Source organism: Pterocles gutturalis, unplaced genomic scaffold, assembly GCF_000699245.1.
Source record: "Pterocles gutturalis isolate BGI_N339 unplaced genomic scaffold, ASM69924v1 scaffold5028, whole genome shotgun sequence".
NCBI classification, from domain to species: domain Eukaryota; kingdom Metazoa; phylum Chordata; class Aves; order Pterocliformes; family Pteroclidae; genus Pterocles; species Pterocles gutturalis.
In genome coordinates this window covers 4,037-18,107 of record NW_010120239.1, presented here as the reverse complement: position 1 = coordinate 18,107, position 14,071 = coordinate 4,037, and the positions used below count along the sequence as shown (strand labels likewise).

The 14,071-nt window shown below is 37.1% G+C and overlaps 1 protein-coding gene across 1 annotated transcript in view; it reads right to left on the bottom strand.

Moving 5' to 3' along the window:
* Positions 1–13,689, bottom strand: part of MTMR6 (myotubularin related protein 6) — a gene marked incomplete at its 5' end in the record, with an annotated part of 18,480 nt that extends 4,791 nt beyond the window's left edge. Inside the window, 9 exon segments of the mRNA XM_010076818.1 lie at positions 902–1,027; positions 2,129–2,238; positions 7,063–7,195; positions 8,346–8,480; positions 9,505–9,633; positions 10,338–10,495; positions 11,501–11,663; positions 13,589–13,656; positions 13,659–13,689. Coding sequence (XP_010075120.1) covers positions 902–1,027; positions 2,129–2,238; positions 7,063–7,195; positions 8,346–8,480; positions 9,505–9,633; positions 10,338–10,495; positions 11,501–11,663; positions 13,589–13,656; positions 13,659–13,689 — 1,053 coding nt within the window.
* Positions 13,690–14,071: the final 382 nt, after the last annotated feature.

The window sequence follows — 14,071 nt, the reverse complement described above, 5'->3', positions numbered from 1 at the left end:
TTCCTGCTATCACCGTTTACATAAAATCACACCGTATAATCTTCGTACCATTTTATAGCAATAAGTTTGTTAATATCAACAGTAGTCGTTTTATCACTTCATTCACAGTATCAAGCACCAAAAGGAACATAGCACTGCCTGTCCATTGCAGAACTTTTCCCAGAAATCTAATTGACAGTGAGGACTGAAACCCAAACATAAATTGCTTCCTTAAATATTACACACATCCTCACTATTCACAATAAATTAATCCTATTAATTCCTCCTCGATTTCACTTTTGTTGCTCATAATTAGTTCTAACCAATATATGGAACTAGTTTCAGGTACTATCTTCCAGGAGTTCCCACAATACCTTGTATTGCAACTGCAGAACACTGTTGATTTTCCTACCCTAAAATTTGGAATCATCATACTAAAATTCTTCCTCTTCTCTATAGAAAGATGAAGAAATTTAGATTGCTTAAGTATCTTCGGGTCTCTGGCACTGGAGGAGTTGTCATTTTTAGTTTTTAATTATGTTGATTTTGGGACAAGTGATAAAAGCACAGAGCTGCTACAATTTAGTACATCTACTATTTCACACAAGCACTTTGTAATCCTTACGTGTCATAGATAAGGGGCTTCTTTGGATGCAAAAGGCAATCATTGCAACATTTCTGCAGGGTGCCTAAAGCAATCCGCTATTTGTATTTAGTTTTTTTAGATCTTAAATAAATGGTTCTTACCAGTAGCAAAGTATTTCTAAAAGATAGATTTATCAGCATACCACAAATCTTATATTTGTAACTACAAAAAAAAAAAAAAAAGAATCAGTATGTCTACACCACTCCCTTTCACACCCAAACATTTTACATCCTTTGTCTACCAAGGAACAAGTCAACAATGCAACAGCTTGCTTACCATGAATCCTTTGATTGTTCTGTAATAGGAATCCAGTAAGAGAGCTCCAAGAGAACAAACTTGGGAAGTCCTATCCCAGCCATCCGAGCAGTGCACCAATACACTCGCGCTCTCAACTGCTATTGCCTGCGAAACACAGTTATTTCTTAGTGAATGTTCTATTCTAGACAGAAGTCAAAATTCAGTAAATAAGTACAAAAGCTACACTTATCCCAAACTCACAGCAGAGACCATTTTATTTAACAAAGCAAGAGAAACATTTATTATGAGGAAAGGATTTGACACTATCAGAAAGCTAGGAATTTCTCTTGGTAGAAGTAAAGAAAATTCCTTATTACTGGAAGAAATTCCATTAACACCTTCGCACAAGGTAACAAGAACATCTACAGTGGTTTACAGTTCTCTTTCTACCCCTCATAAAACTTAACTTATAAAAAACCCTTGCAATGCATAGTAAGAAAGCAGTAGACTGCCCATTACAGACCAAACAGGTTAAAAAAACCCAGAACAACACAAACTCATCATTAAAGGTACCCACTTGTTCTTCATTATACTTCCCAAAGTTAAGAACTAGGAAATGCTTATTAGCTTCAGCTAAGAATTCAAACCCTGTTAACCCATATATTTTTGAAGATCACCTTTAAGAGAATCATCCACTTTTAACTAAAGTAAGCCCTTGTTATTTAACTAAGTAAAAACAAAGATCCAGGTTTTTTTCTTCACCCAGTGCCCCTCAGGTCAAGCCCTTGGCTTCACAGGTGCCTGGAAAAGGCAATTGTTCCTCTGAATTCTTTCATAAAAAGCCCCATTTCCTTGCCAAATGAAGTCAGCATAGCCAGTTTGGTTTATCTGCAATTAGTGCCCCAGGAGTTCTGTTTTTTAGGGTACACTAAAGAATAGTTTGCTCCATCCACCTCCAAGCTGGTTACCTTTCATAAATACCTAAAAGAACCAGGAAGCACAAGAATCCCTCCATCTCTCAGTAAGGTGACCAAACAGCATTAAAAAAAAAACAAACCCCAAAACATTAGCTGGCACATTTAACATCACCAATCATAAAGAAACATGCAATACTTAAAACAGTATATCAGATGTATCAGTGAATACTAAGCATCTACTTCCAGAAAGGTCAACTGCAGAATTTTACACATTATATAATATTAAAGTATAATTTTGCCTGTTAGCAAGTCAACTTCCCACCAAATAAAGAAGCAGCATGCAAGTTACCTTGACTAGGAAGACAGCAGCATCCAACACAGCTTTGATGTGACGCAGCCATCCAGAATTCTCCAAACCAGACAAAAAGTCATTGACAGACAAACCCTTCGTGCCAGTGACTGAAAAAAACCAAGAGTTAGAAAGCCTTAAGCAGTTGCAGCTACCTATACCCTGCAATGGAGAAAGAATACTTGTATATTGTTTCTAATGTCTTATGTTGCAAGTTGATTAGAAATCTTTCAGGAAACCACTACTCAAATGGTTAAGAGAGCAGGTACAAAAAAAAAAAAAACAAACCACACATTCTCCATCCAGAATTCAATCCTGTGGAACTACAGTAACCATGAATGACAAAAGTAAGGTCTTTGTGTCTTACAAAATAACATTCAAAGTGAATACAGTGGTTATCCCCAACAAGGAGCCAGATCCTCGCCCTACCACGGAAGGAAATGCAAATGCCAAAAGCTTCCCAGAAAAACTTAAAAATTACAGAAGCTAGTACAAAGTAGCTGCATCCATACAATGTATACAGTTCAGCATAGTCACACTGCCAGAGTTTCATCACCTTCTCCACTCTGCTTAGGAGAATAAAGTGAATGCAGCCCAAGGATGTGGTGATGAACTGAAAACCATTGAGATTTTGTCTACATCCAGACTTGACATACTGTAATTCTGACTGATCTCTACCATTCTTCTGTAGTACTCTTTGATCCTATAACAACAATGGCAATTGAGAGGGCAGGGAAGAACTCAAAGGAAAGACGCCTTGCTGCAGCAGCAAGAGATTTAGAGGAAATCTGAAAGTTTCTCACACTGATACCAATTCACAAATGAGACAGAAAATCATACAAGAACCAGGTTGAGTAGCAACTCACACCATTACATTACTGTCCAAACAAGACAAACTTCTGTCAATAAGAAAATAAATATTCACTGTCTAATATAGCTTCAGATCTGTGTGATTTTAAGAGAAGATACCCAAGATTGCAATCTACAGCAGAAGCCTACTTTCTACCAAGCTTAACAGTTAGACTCTATGAACTTAAAGGTCTTTTCCAACCTAAACAATTCTATTATTCCAACCTAGTGGGCCCCAAATGAAACTAAAAAGCCTCTGTAGCTGAAAACTATCAGTGGGGATATTCACACAGCAGCTGCAAAATAACCTTTATTTCTGACTATGGGAGGAAGTGAGTCAGTAGGGAAAAAAGAGAACAAAATTCACCAAGTCATTCTGTGATGCAGTTTCATGTTCAGTCAAGTCCCCTGATGTAATGAAGGCTATAAACCACTGCCTCATGGAGATTTCCTGTTTCTGCTACTACATGAAACTACATGTTTCTCAGCTTTCAGCCATACAGGGTTTGGTATACTCCCCATTGTTCAGGAGGAGTCATAGTGCCAGTTGCTGATGAATGCTGTAACAAAAACAGGCTTCCAAATAAATATCACAGCACCTTTTCTAAAGCCCATAGATCTTTGTCATCTACAAAACTATCTAGCAAACCATAGCACAATGAGGTAACAAAACATCAAGAAATCCCCAGATACAAGACCTAATTTTAAAGGTTAGTCTGTAAATATCAGTAAATGCAGCAAAAGCTATGCTAGTTTTCCCTGGTCTTTGAAAGAAATAGCACCATTAGACAAGAGCTATTTTGGAAAAGTCTAGCACATGGAAGAAATCAGCTGAGACCTATATGATCCTTTCAGCTAGCTCATACTCCCTCTACAACAGTGGTTCCAAACACCTGTTCAATCACAACAGTACACAAACAGGTCCACCACTCTATGGTAAAGGAAATAAACTAAAAATATGCAAGGAAGGGGTTGGACAGACAAGGTAATGTCTAGAGGCACTATTCATAGCAGCACACCCCTACATTCTGTAGCTTATGGTGTAAAGCACAAGCTTTCAGATAGAAAATAAATAGGCTTCCAGCCTTCCGTTTATTTACACCGAGATGCTGCTGTGAAAAATCTGCTTTTGATCAGAATCTTCAGCTTGGTAGAGATATTTCACCACTAGTATTTCCCCCTTCTAGATAGATTTCTACATTTATATAAACCAAGGCAGAGATAAGAACACATACCGTAAGCCCAAATAATTAGTTTCCATTTCTGCAAATTAACACAGACATTTTTACGCTCCTTGGTGATGAAACAAATAAACTGTTTTGATACTTATATGCTGGGAAAAAAAAAAAAATTCCAGTCCCGAAAAAGGGTCAAAGATGATTCATGGTACCACTAAGATGTTTAGCTACTTCACAATAACCATCACTCAAGATAAGTTTTGGCTATATGGATCGCATCATAAAAATGCACACTCTGCATGCATAAGCCCCAAAACCTCAATATTGCATTGCTTGATTGTCCTTATACACACTACTAGCAATACCTCAGGCAGCAGTTCAAGAGGTGACTAGAACCTGCAGACTGAAGCACAGTGGGTTAGGGCCAGAGGTCCATTTTTTAACAACTGAACAAACACAAAACAAACAACCCCAACCCCCATACACACACACACCACGTAACACACAAAAAACCCTTAGTTAACACATTTATGTCATTAAAATACATGCAGCAGATCAGTGATTATTACTGACCCTCTTCCTCAAATATTTTCTGCAGAAATGCTGTTTCTTGACATACACAAAACCTTTTTGTTTATCAGAGTTCAATCTTTTCTGACATGTAATACTATATTTTTGAATATATAGAGACTGGACTTTATATTTAATACCCCAGCCACAAATCTAGTCTATGTGAAGATTCTTCCATTAGTGTTGTATAGATGGGCAGTCTGCCCATCAGGGGAGCAGAGTCATCACATCCACACTGAAGAAAACTATTTTAGAGAAATTTTGTTTCACTGCATCCAAGATTTGTAAAAAAAGCAGCTGAATCAGAGATGAAGAATAGACTGTAAATCCCCCTAGCATGCTCCATGGTGTAGTCCCATTACACAAGGGTCTTGCAAAGGATTATATCTTACATTCTGCTTGCAAATGGAATTGCTAGATTCTAAAGGAAATCAGGAAGATAAAGAGCCTAGGAGCAGGACACATGCTGAACATCACAGAATGGTTTGGGTTGGAAGGCACCTTAAAAGATCATCTAGTTCCAACCCCCCTGCCATGGGCAGGGACACCCTCCACTAGACCAGGTTGCTCAAAGCCTCATCCAGCCTGGCCTTGAACACCTCCAGGGATGGGGCATCCACAACTTCCCTGGGCAACTGAATAACCATTGTTTGTTACAAATAAAACTGAGGACAGTCCCAGTACAATGGCTCTTGAAAGAACAGGGTCATTGGTATCACATTCCTGATTAGCAAAAATTCAGTTCAGCACATCCAGGGGAAGCTGATACACAGAAGTTAAATGGCATTTTCCTTATTTTAAGTTATGAACCATTTTCATATTATTTCCTTACTTATCACCCCACTGATGGCACATTTCTACAGGAGTCCGGAGAGTAAATTATTGCACACCTCCCTAAATTTTTCCTAAAGATGCTTCCACTTCTAGACTGGCATTCAGCAAACGAGTGTATTATACAGACTGAACAGAGGGAGAACAAATGTGTTAATTTAACCCAAAACCTGATCTGGAGAACAACTATAGACATTACTCCTGATTTTGTTTCAACAGAATTTAAATAAATCAATCCTTCACACAAGGAACAATGAAAACATATTCCATCCTTAATGAAAGCTACAGAAAGATATTTGATAAGTACTGTTGGTAGTATGCTAAGTCAAATGGAAGGAATATGAAGTCTGTGAAGTTTAACCATATGATGCGTACGTTTCTGCAGACGTTATTACACAGGACCAGGCCTCTTTAAAAAAAAAAAAAAAAATGAAGTTTATTAGCTAGTTTTCTGGAAATTAACAAAAAAAATAAAAAAACACCCCACATTAGCAGAAGAAGGAGGTATTATGCCAAATTTAAAAACTGAAGTTCAGGCTCATGCTGTTCATCTTTCCTTTCAATGAAGTATGTGCAGGAATAACCACAAAAATGCGTATTATCAAAGCGCAGTAGTATTCCATTCAGATTGCTGGAAGAATACGTTAGCACCAGATACAGGCTCAATGAGAGTGAAGTAAGACTACACCACTAATCTGTAAGATTTCTTGACCTATGTGGCCAGAATGTCTTCATCAAAATAGGCTTCCATACAAGGGTAAACCTTGTCCGTGACTGGAAATATTTGCGTAATTCTACAAGGGAAGCACTTAGATATGGAAGCCTGACTTCTGCCACTGTACTCTAATCTCAGTATTAATACTCCACAAAGAGTCTTAAATTTGTTTTCAGGCATTTCCCTGAATAAAATATTAATAGAAGTATTTAATAGACTTCTGCCTCTCCATTTTCATCACCATGTTACAGGCAACGGTATGGTGAAGTGGTTCACTTTTCCCGTGTCCCCCTCTCTACAAACACCAAAATGTACCAACAAGCACAGAAGTGGCTCACGAGGCCAGAGCTCAAGTTTTGCACAGGCCATATGCTTATTACGAATTCCATGGAAGTAAGTGCTCCTTGAATAATCAGTATTCTATATACAAAAATGTATGTAGAGATACATGCTGTTTTATGCATTTATATTACACATGTGTACACACGCATGTATACTTGGAAAACAAGTCTTTCCCACAAGGCACCAACATACTAATCAAGTTTACCCAAGCCATATGTGCCACTTAGTTAATTTTCTTCAAAATAACTCCATTCACGGGGTTTGCAGTTTAAAGGTAAAGGTTTAAGGCAATTCATTACCTACCACAGAGCACAGCAAACTGGTACTAAACACAAAGCTAGGATAAAATACAGAAATATCAATACAGTTTGTGTAGGCTATTATTAAAGACTTCAGAAAAATACGTATTCCACTTTCATATACATTATGGTAGTACAGTTGGAACATACCTTCCAGAAGTTTTTGTAAGCTCGATCTCATTACATGGATATTTTCAATGCCAACAAACTGGAACCTAATGTTAGAGTAGTTGTCTTCGTTCTCATAGCCCTTCCCAGCAGCTCTGTTTGCCATTGCATTAAGCTTAAATAAAGCAAAATAAAAATACTGAAAACAAGTACTCAAAATAAAAATCTCAAATTAAGTAACAAAAGTCATGCAATTTCAATGGAATACACAGGAGGAGGAAAAAAAAAAAAATCACACAAGAGCACACACTTAAACAGATTCTAATAAATTAACAGTTTGTTGCAAATCAACTTGAAAGCATTCAAGTGTAAGAAAGGCATAATACATAAAAAGCAACACAGAGTTGATACATCTGAAAAATGCATTTAATAACTTAATTTCCTGGTTTTGCATTCCCCGACACCAAACCTTTACTTATTTCCAAACCTTTCTAAGCAAAGATACTACAAAATAATTAACCTAAAAAAGGAAAGAATAAGACCCAGATTTAACCATACGCGCACTTTCCAGGCATCCTAAACATGTCAATTTCTGGGGTAAGAAGACAAATTGCTGCAGTTATACAAATTACAACTATAAAAACCCCACAAATAGCTTAGGTTCAGTTTGTCAAACCAACCTACTGTTAAACACTGTCCAAAATAAGTTCAGATCCTACAGTGTAGGATTTTTCACTTCACATCCTCATGATAGATTTGAGTGAAATGAATACCAATTTAAATGCAGGTGGTCTAAAGAGTAAAAGTTATCCCATACACTCCAGCACAGGTCAAAAACCCAACATAATTCAATTTAATTTGACAGTGATGAAGTACGACCTCAGAATGCTACAAGAGAATTTCCCCCACTTCTTCCTGACAGCAATAGCAGTTTTCAGAGGACTTTTACAGAGAACACAGTACTCCCTCCCATTCTGAAAGAAACCCCAACACAGCTCACTTCATGAATTTAATTTCAAAGTTACAATGACTTGGAGCCCACTGAACTATTTACTTCTTAACTGTGCTTTAAATGTATTTTAAATGCACCTCCACAAAATTTCATAAGCATATTCAGTGAATTCTAGCTGAGTCCTGAGAGGGGTTCAACTTCTTTAAGAAAGCAAGTAATTAAATGCCTGAACAGAGGCCTAACCTTACCTTTAAAGAACATTTTTGCCTATGATGGAGTCATATTTAGCTCCAAATTTTTCTAGAATTACACTGTATCCCTGTACTGTAATGGTCAGGAAGGGAGGCTAGGCTGTAGAACCTGAAGTACATACCTTTGGCCTGGTGTCCATGACATACATGTAGCGATTGGAAGGATTCGCTTTACTGATGGCTTGCAACATGTGTTCATCTTCCAGGCACCTGGCACTGAAACCTGAGAGAGGTTGACTGCATCTGCAAATTGCAGCCTACCATAGAAAACAAAGAATAAGTTGGCATCAGATGAATACATATAGTTGAAACACTTTGCATAATTAAAAGAAGACACTGAAATAAATTGTTTGATTTGGCAGATAACAGCACTAAACAGAAAAAAAGTTTAGGTGTTCCAGCTTTAAGAACATCACTTGCAGACCTATGACTTAATCACACAGGACCTATGACTTAAACCTAAAGGTTTATCAAAACATTTTTTCAGGCTTATCTACATGGGCAAGGTACCAGCTTACATAATGGACTTTCCCCAAGTATAAAAATTCCAAAAAAGTATAGGCTGGAAAAAATACACTTTAGGAAGGCAAGTTAGTCCCCTGGTATGAAGTGAATCATGGTTGGTTTTATTACCACAAGTACAATACATTATTGCCTGATAAAATTTTCATCATGTCATTTTCAATGATATATTGTATTTCAGAAGGCATGAGGTACATCTTCGATATAGTAATTATCTTCAAATACATCTAGTAGCTTAACACCTATCCTTCACAAATTCAACTCAGCAAGGTGACAATCCTTCTCTCCCTTCAAAGATACCCCCTAGCTGAGACAAGTAGATGCTGCTTCACGTCACTCTATCAAACCATGCAAAAATCTTATTTCTCATCCTCTAGTTCTTCTTACCTTGCGAATTCCTCCTTAAAGAACCAGCTCTATTCTCTCAGGCTGTTTAACCCCCATTTTGACCTAACAGATTTTATTCTTGATATACCCAGGAAGACAGATCACTTGACCAAAAGCTATCTTCAGTTATTTTAAGGTCAGTTTCTGAAAGCTTTAAAGAGATTCAACTGATTACTTAAGGATTTATTTTAAACTGGCTTATTTTAATTCAGTATCCCGTTAGCACACCGCTAGTGTCAGCTGTTAGTTAACGTTATCATGAGTTATACCATTCTCATACAAGCCACTGTATTTACCTCCTTACCTACCCTGAACCCAAGTGTTAAGAAATAATTTTCAGTACATTTGCATTAAGAGGAGGACATACTATACCTCTTTGTTTTTATGATAATATGACAACACTGGGAATCTTCCTTTGCTTCTGAACTTGGAGCTACCAACAATTATGGGCTTGCTTGCAGTTCTAGGAACATAAAGTTCTCTAGGATACGTTTCACAAATCTGAAAGACACAGGTAAACAAAAAGAATTTTATGTACAAGGCACAAAGCCTATTAGTTTTATTGCATCCTATTTGAGAGCCATTAGGCAAAACACTAACGTTTCCCTATATACGCAGGAATAGCTCAGAAGAGGAAACAAGCCATGGATGAAGAAGTACAAATTGGTATCCAAGTTATACAACCAAGCACTGCTGGAAAGCACTGCTATACTAGCGTTCACCTCTCAAGAATGTGACTCTTCAGTAGAAATGCTAAGATGTATTTCAAATAAAATACTGAAATTATTCCCCTTTTTATTTGGTATTTGCAGACTACAAAGTAAGATGAAATCTCATCAGGCTGCACCACCATAGCCACTGTCTTCCACAGGCAACACTGCAAATGCTGAAGTAGAATCATTCTCAGTTAAGAGATAACAAAGCTGCAGAGCACCAGAATTACTGCAGGTAAGTATACTGTAGAAACAATCTCAAAGAACACACGCGTCCATGCACCCATACTCTCTCAATGAGGCCTTGGAAAAATCTTCAATTAGAAAGTTGTACAATTGCACACTGATTAAGTAGTTAACTCTTCACCTGCAAGTTCCTGCTTATGCAGCAAGCCAATTGATTTCATAGTATATACCATTTTCTATAGAACTAAAGTCAGAGGATAAAGTAGAAAGATGCAGAGCAAGACATGTTTCCATTACAATACTTACCTTATAATCACGATTTGCATCGGACAACTGCCAGTTAGCATTTGGCACTCCCATTCTCTTATATTCTTCTGCTAGATCAATAAGCTGCCAACCTTTGACTTGCTCAGATTCATTTTGTTTTGGATTATAGGAGAAGGCATACAGTTCTTCATATTTTGCTAAAAGGTAAAGAAAAAGACCATGTAATGAGTTGCCCCCAAAAATGTTGGGCTGGGAAAAGGCAGCACAGTTGACAAGTCTTGAAATGGCCTAAACTGCAGAGAAATTTTCAGGCTTTGAGATTCTCAGAAGCAAGACTAAATAGATAATAGACACTCTTGAAATATTTATTCTGCAACTATCATACTGTTAACTGACACAATTGTAAATATTTAAAGGTAGGTTATGAGAGCTTTGAGTGTGCTTGACCTATTTCAGCAAGGACATTTCTAGAGTCACAAGGGCAAAGCAGAACTCACCAATGAAGACTGACAAAATTAAACAATATAAAAGGCAGAATTATTAGAAGACTTCACAAGAGCTAAAATAACAATTTTTAGAGGCAAGAACAGAATTTTACCTCTACTGACCTTTTAAAGCAACAGGTTTTAGAGACTCCTTCAAAGCAAAAAGCTTTCCAAATATTTTTTTTTCCTAATACACTATTCACATATCACACATGGTAACATTTTACATTGTTCTAAACACAAAGCAGAAAATGCAAAAGACCATACTAGGTGACAGAAGCCTCTTGTAAAGCTGAATTGGTACAGCTATTTTAGCATCAAAACTTCAGCATTGTTTTTTGAAACTGCATGAAATCAGTAACAAGTTAGTGTCTGCTTAGTAGCCTTTTATCTATGGAACACACCAGTTAACATAGACTATACGCATCTATATTCAGTTTCAAGAATAACACTAGAAATGAAAAAATATAGGATTCTTGCATTCTGTTACCGTGTATCAGTGACCTACAAAACCCAGACAACATATCTTCTGAATTTGTATGCAGATTAACACTTAATCATTAAAATTCTTTTACATACAATTCAATTTAAAAGACTTTTAAATAATGAACGTTTTAAAATATATATACACATACACAAAAAAGCCATGGATTCCCTCCTCCCCCAGCTAATAACCCAGGCATATAGCACAAAGTCTTCTACAGTTAGAAGTATTACCCGGTCTTGACAGCTGAAGCAAAGAGTTATAAATATCATGACAATCTCTCTCTCTGGGAACAACAAAGTGAACTGTCCTGAAGTTCTTGCACTGGATGACAAGGGGGCAGCCAGAAGTAGTCAAGGGTAGTTTTTCCACTGCAGCAATGTGATGATGTAGTATCTGTGGCACACAAGAACTCATAGCGTAAGCACGCTGATGAAAAATTACAACAGCATACTATTTACAAGAGCAGATATAAGACACATTAAGCAATGCTGAATACGGATTTTGAATATTTTTGTCAATCATTTAGTTGTAAAAAAATAAATTCAGAAGAAAAAATCCAAGACTGGCATAATTTTGTCACAATCTAATTATTCTCTTCCCTCGCATTTCGAAGTGTTATCTAATGTGTGTAAGGAACAGTAAATATTCTTCTAAATGCAAAAGTGACAAGTAAAGCTCCACTGCAGTTGTTCAATCCCCTTTTGTAACTTTGCTAACCGACAAGCATACCGACAAGCAGGGTCCAAACAGGATCCCCTCCCCCCACTACCAAAACCATACTTCAAAATTTTCAGGCAAAATAAAAGTCAGGGAAAACAATTCAAAGTGTAAGAGATAGAGAAGATGAAGATTTTAAATTCCAGTATTTAACATCTACAGAATGAACAGGAAATAAAAAAAATCTCCTGTATTACCCACTGTGTTATGTAGACACGACAGTCTCTCAGCTAAATGCCTTTCAACCACTTTAACAGAAGAATGTCACAGTAATGAACATACAAAAGCCCTCCAGAGATTTATCAGTGTGGCAAATCTACACAAAATTTAGGGAAACATGGGAAAGGAACAGCTGTTCAACCATGGAAAGAAAGCCACAGATACGTTACCTTAACTGAATAAGATGTTCTTGATAAGATTTCAATTATCTCACTGAAGCGATCATCCCCTCTTAAATATTGATCAGAACCAGACAGGCATCTGAAAACTATGCTGCCAAATATCCATTTACAAAGAGACAGTATATTGGAAACGCTATCATAATTATACTTAGTACTTGCATTATCATCACAGAAATGCAATACTCAGAGTATAGGCTCAATTTCCCCAAAATGAAACCTTTTAACATTGTGCACAGGGAGACACAATGCTGTCGAATCATGTTCTCCCCAATTACACATTTTGTATGAAAGGTTAACAGTTTGATTTGTACTAAATTGTACATTGCATCCAAGAACAAATCACAGAAAAAAAAAAAAACAAACCAAAACCTTTTCTTGACAGCACTGTGAGGCATCTAGTCAGATAACCAGGATACAAGATTAAGGATAATCCAGAAAAATACACTTACAGGAAACAAAAAAAAATTAACCACACCCAGGGAAATGAGATTTCATCCTGGAGGAAGATAGACTTAAGGCACTGAACTCAGTCAGGTAGTTGGGCTACAATGGAAGACAGAACTTGATGACCACTCACGTGCCACCAGGGCATTAAGCAGAAAAACTGATGGGAATTACCATACTAGCCAACTTTGTACAACATTGGCAGTGGTCACCAAGAAGCTACAGCCCTTCTGAGTTTTCTTTATTCCGGAGATGAACGCTTGGGAAGAAACAGCTGCTTATGACTCTTAAAAAAGGGCATGGGATCTTCAATATTTCATCAAAGCCTAGATCTTTGGGTTTTGCTGTCTCATTTAACCTAGGCAGGATCTAAATACAAGGTAAGTTAACACAGAAATTTTAAACCTGATGCTTAAACTATCTGTCTCCCACTCCTGCCTCTGAACTGCAGTGCAAGTCAGTTTGACGAAAACTACCACACAGTCACTCAGCAATACAAGTGAAGGCCATAGAAGAAATTACAACAGCTTGAAGAGAAGTAAACATTTTCAACATTACCCAATTTCAACTGCAGCAGCATCACGCAAGAGTATAATCTGCAAATCATTAACTTATGCCACTGTGAACAAGAAGAGCGTGGGGAATAATCTTTACCTTAGATGAACATTTTAGTAAAACAATTCAACCTTAGATGAGGAAGAACAAATGCATCTTAAGAACCCATGCTTTTGAGCCACAAGCATTTGTTATCCTTACCCATGTTTCTCTCTGGCTTGAATCTATGAATAACAGATGAGTTGCTGTAAGGTACAGAGTTCCCGTCAGTTGAACCGATCTAGTAATTTCACTTGCTCTACCTGTAAGAAAAAAGGTGGAGGGAGGAACAATTTTTTTTTTGCTCCCCAGAATGCAGCAGCTTTGTCAGTTTGTGCAGTAATTTTGAAAACAGTAGAAAGTATAACATAGCACACATAAGGCCATTCAGGCTAAACTATTAAGAATACACTAGTGGTCACATAAGGTTTGAGACTGACTAGTTAAAACTTCCTGTTGCAATACTAAAGTGCATAATGAAAGCACAAGGCTAGGCTCATCAGAATACTTACTCCATATACCCAACTATTATGGTTATTTACTAGTAAAAGAGACCAAGGTATAAGTTTTTAAAAAAATAAAGAATAATGAATTACTAAGCTTTTAGACTGTTTCTCCAAAGTAGACCAAATACACACTAACAAT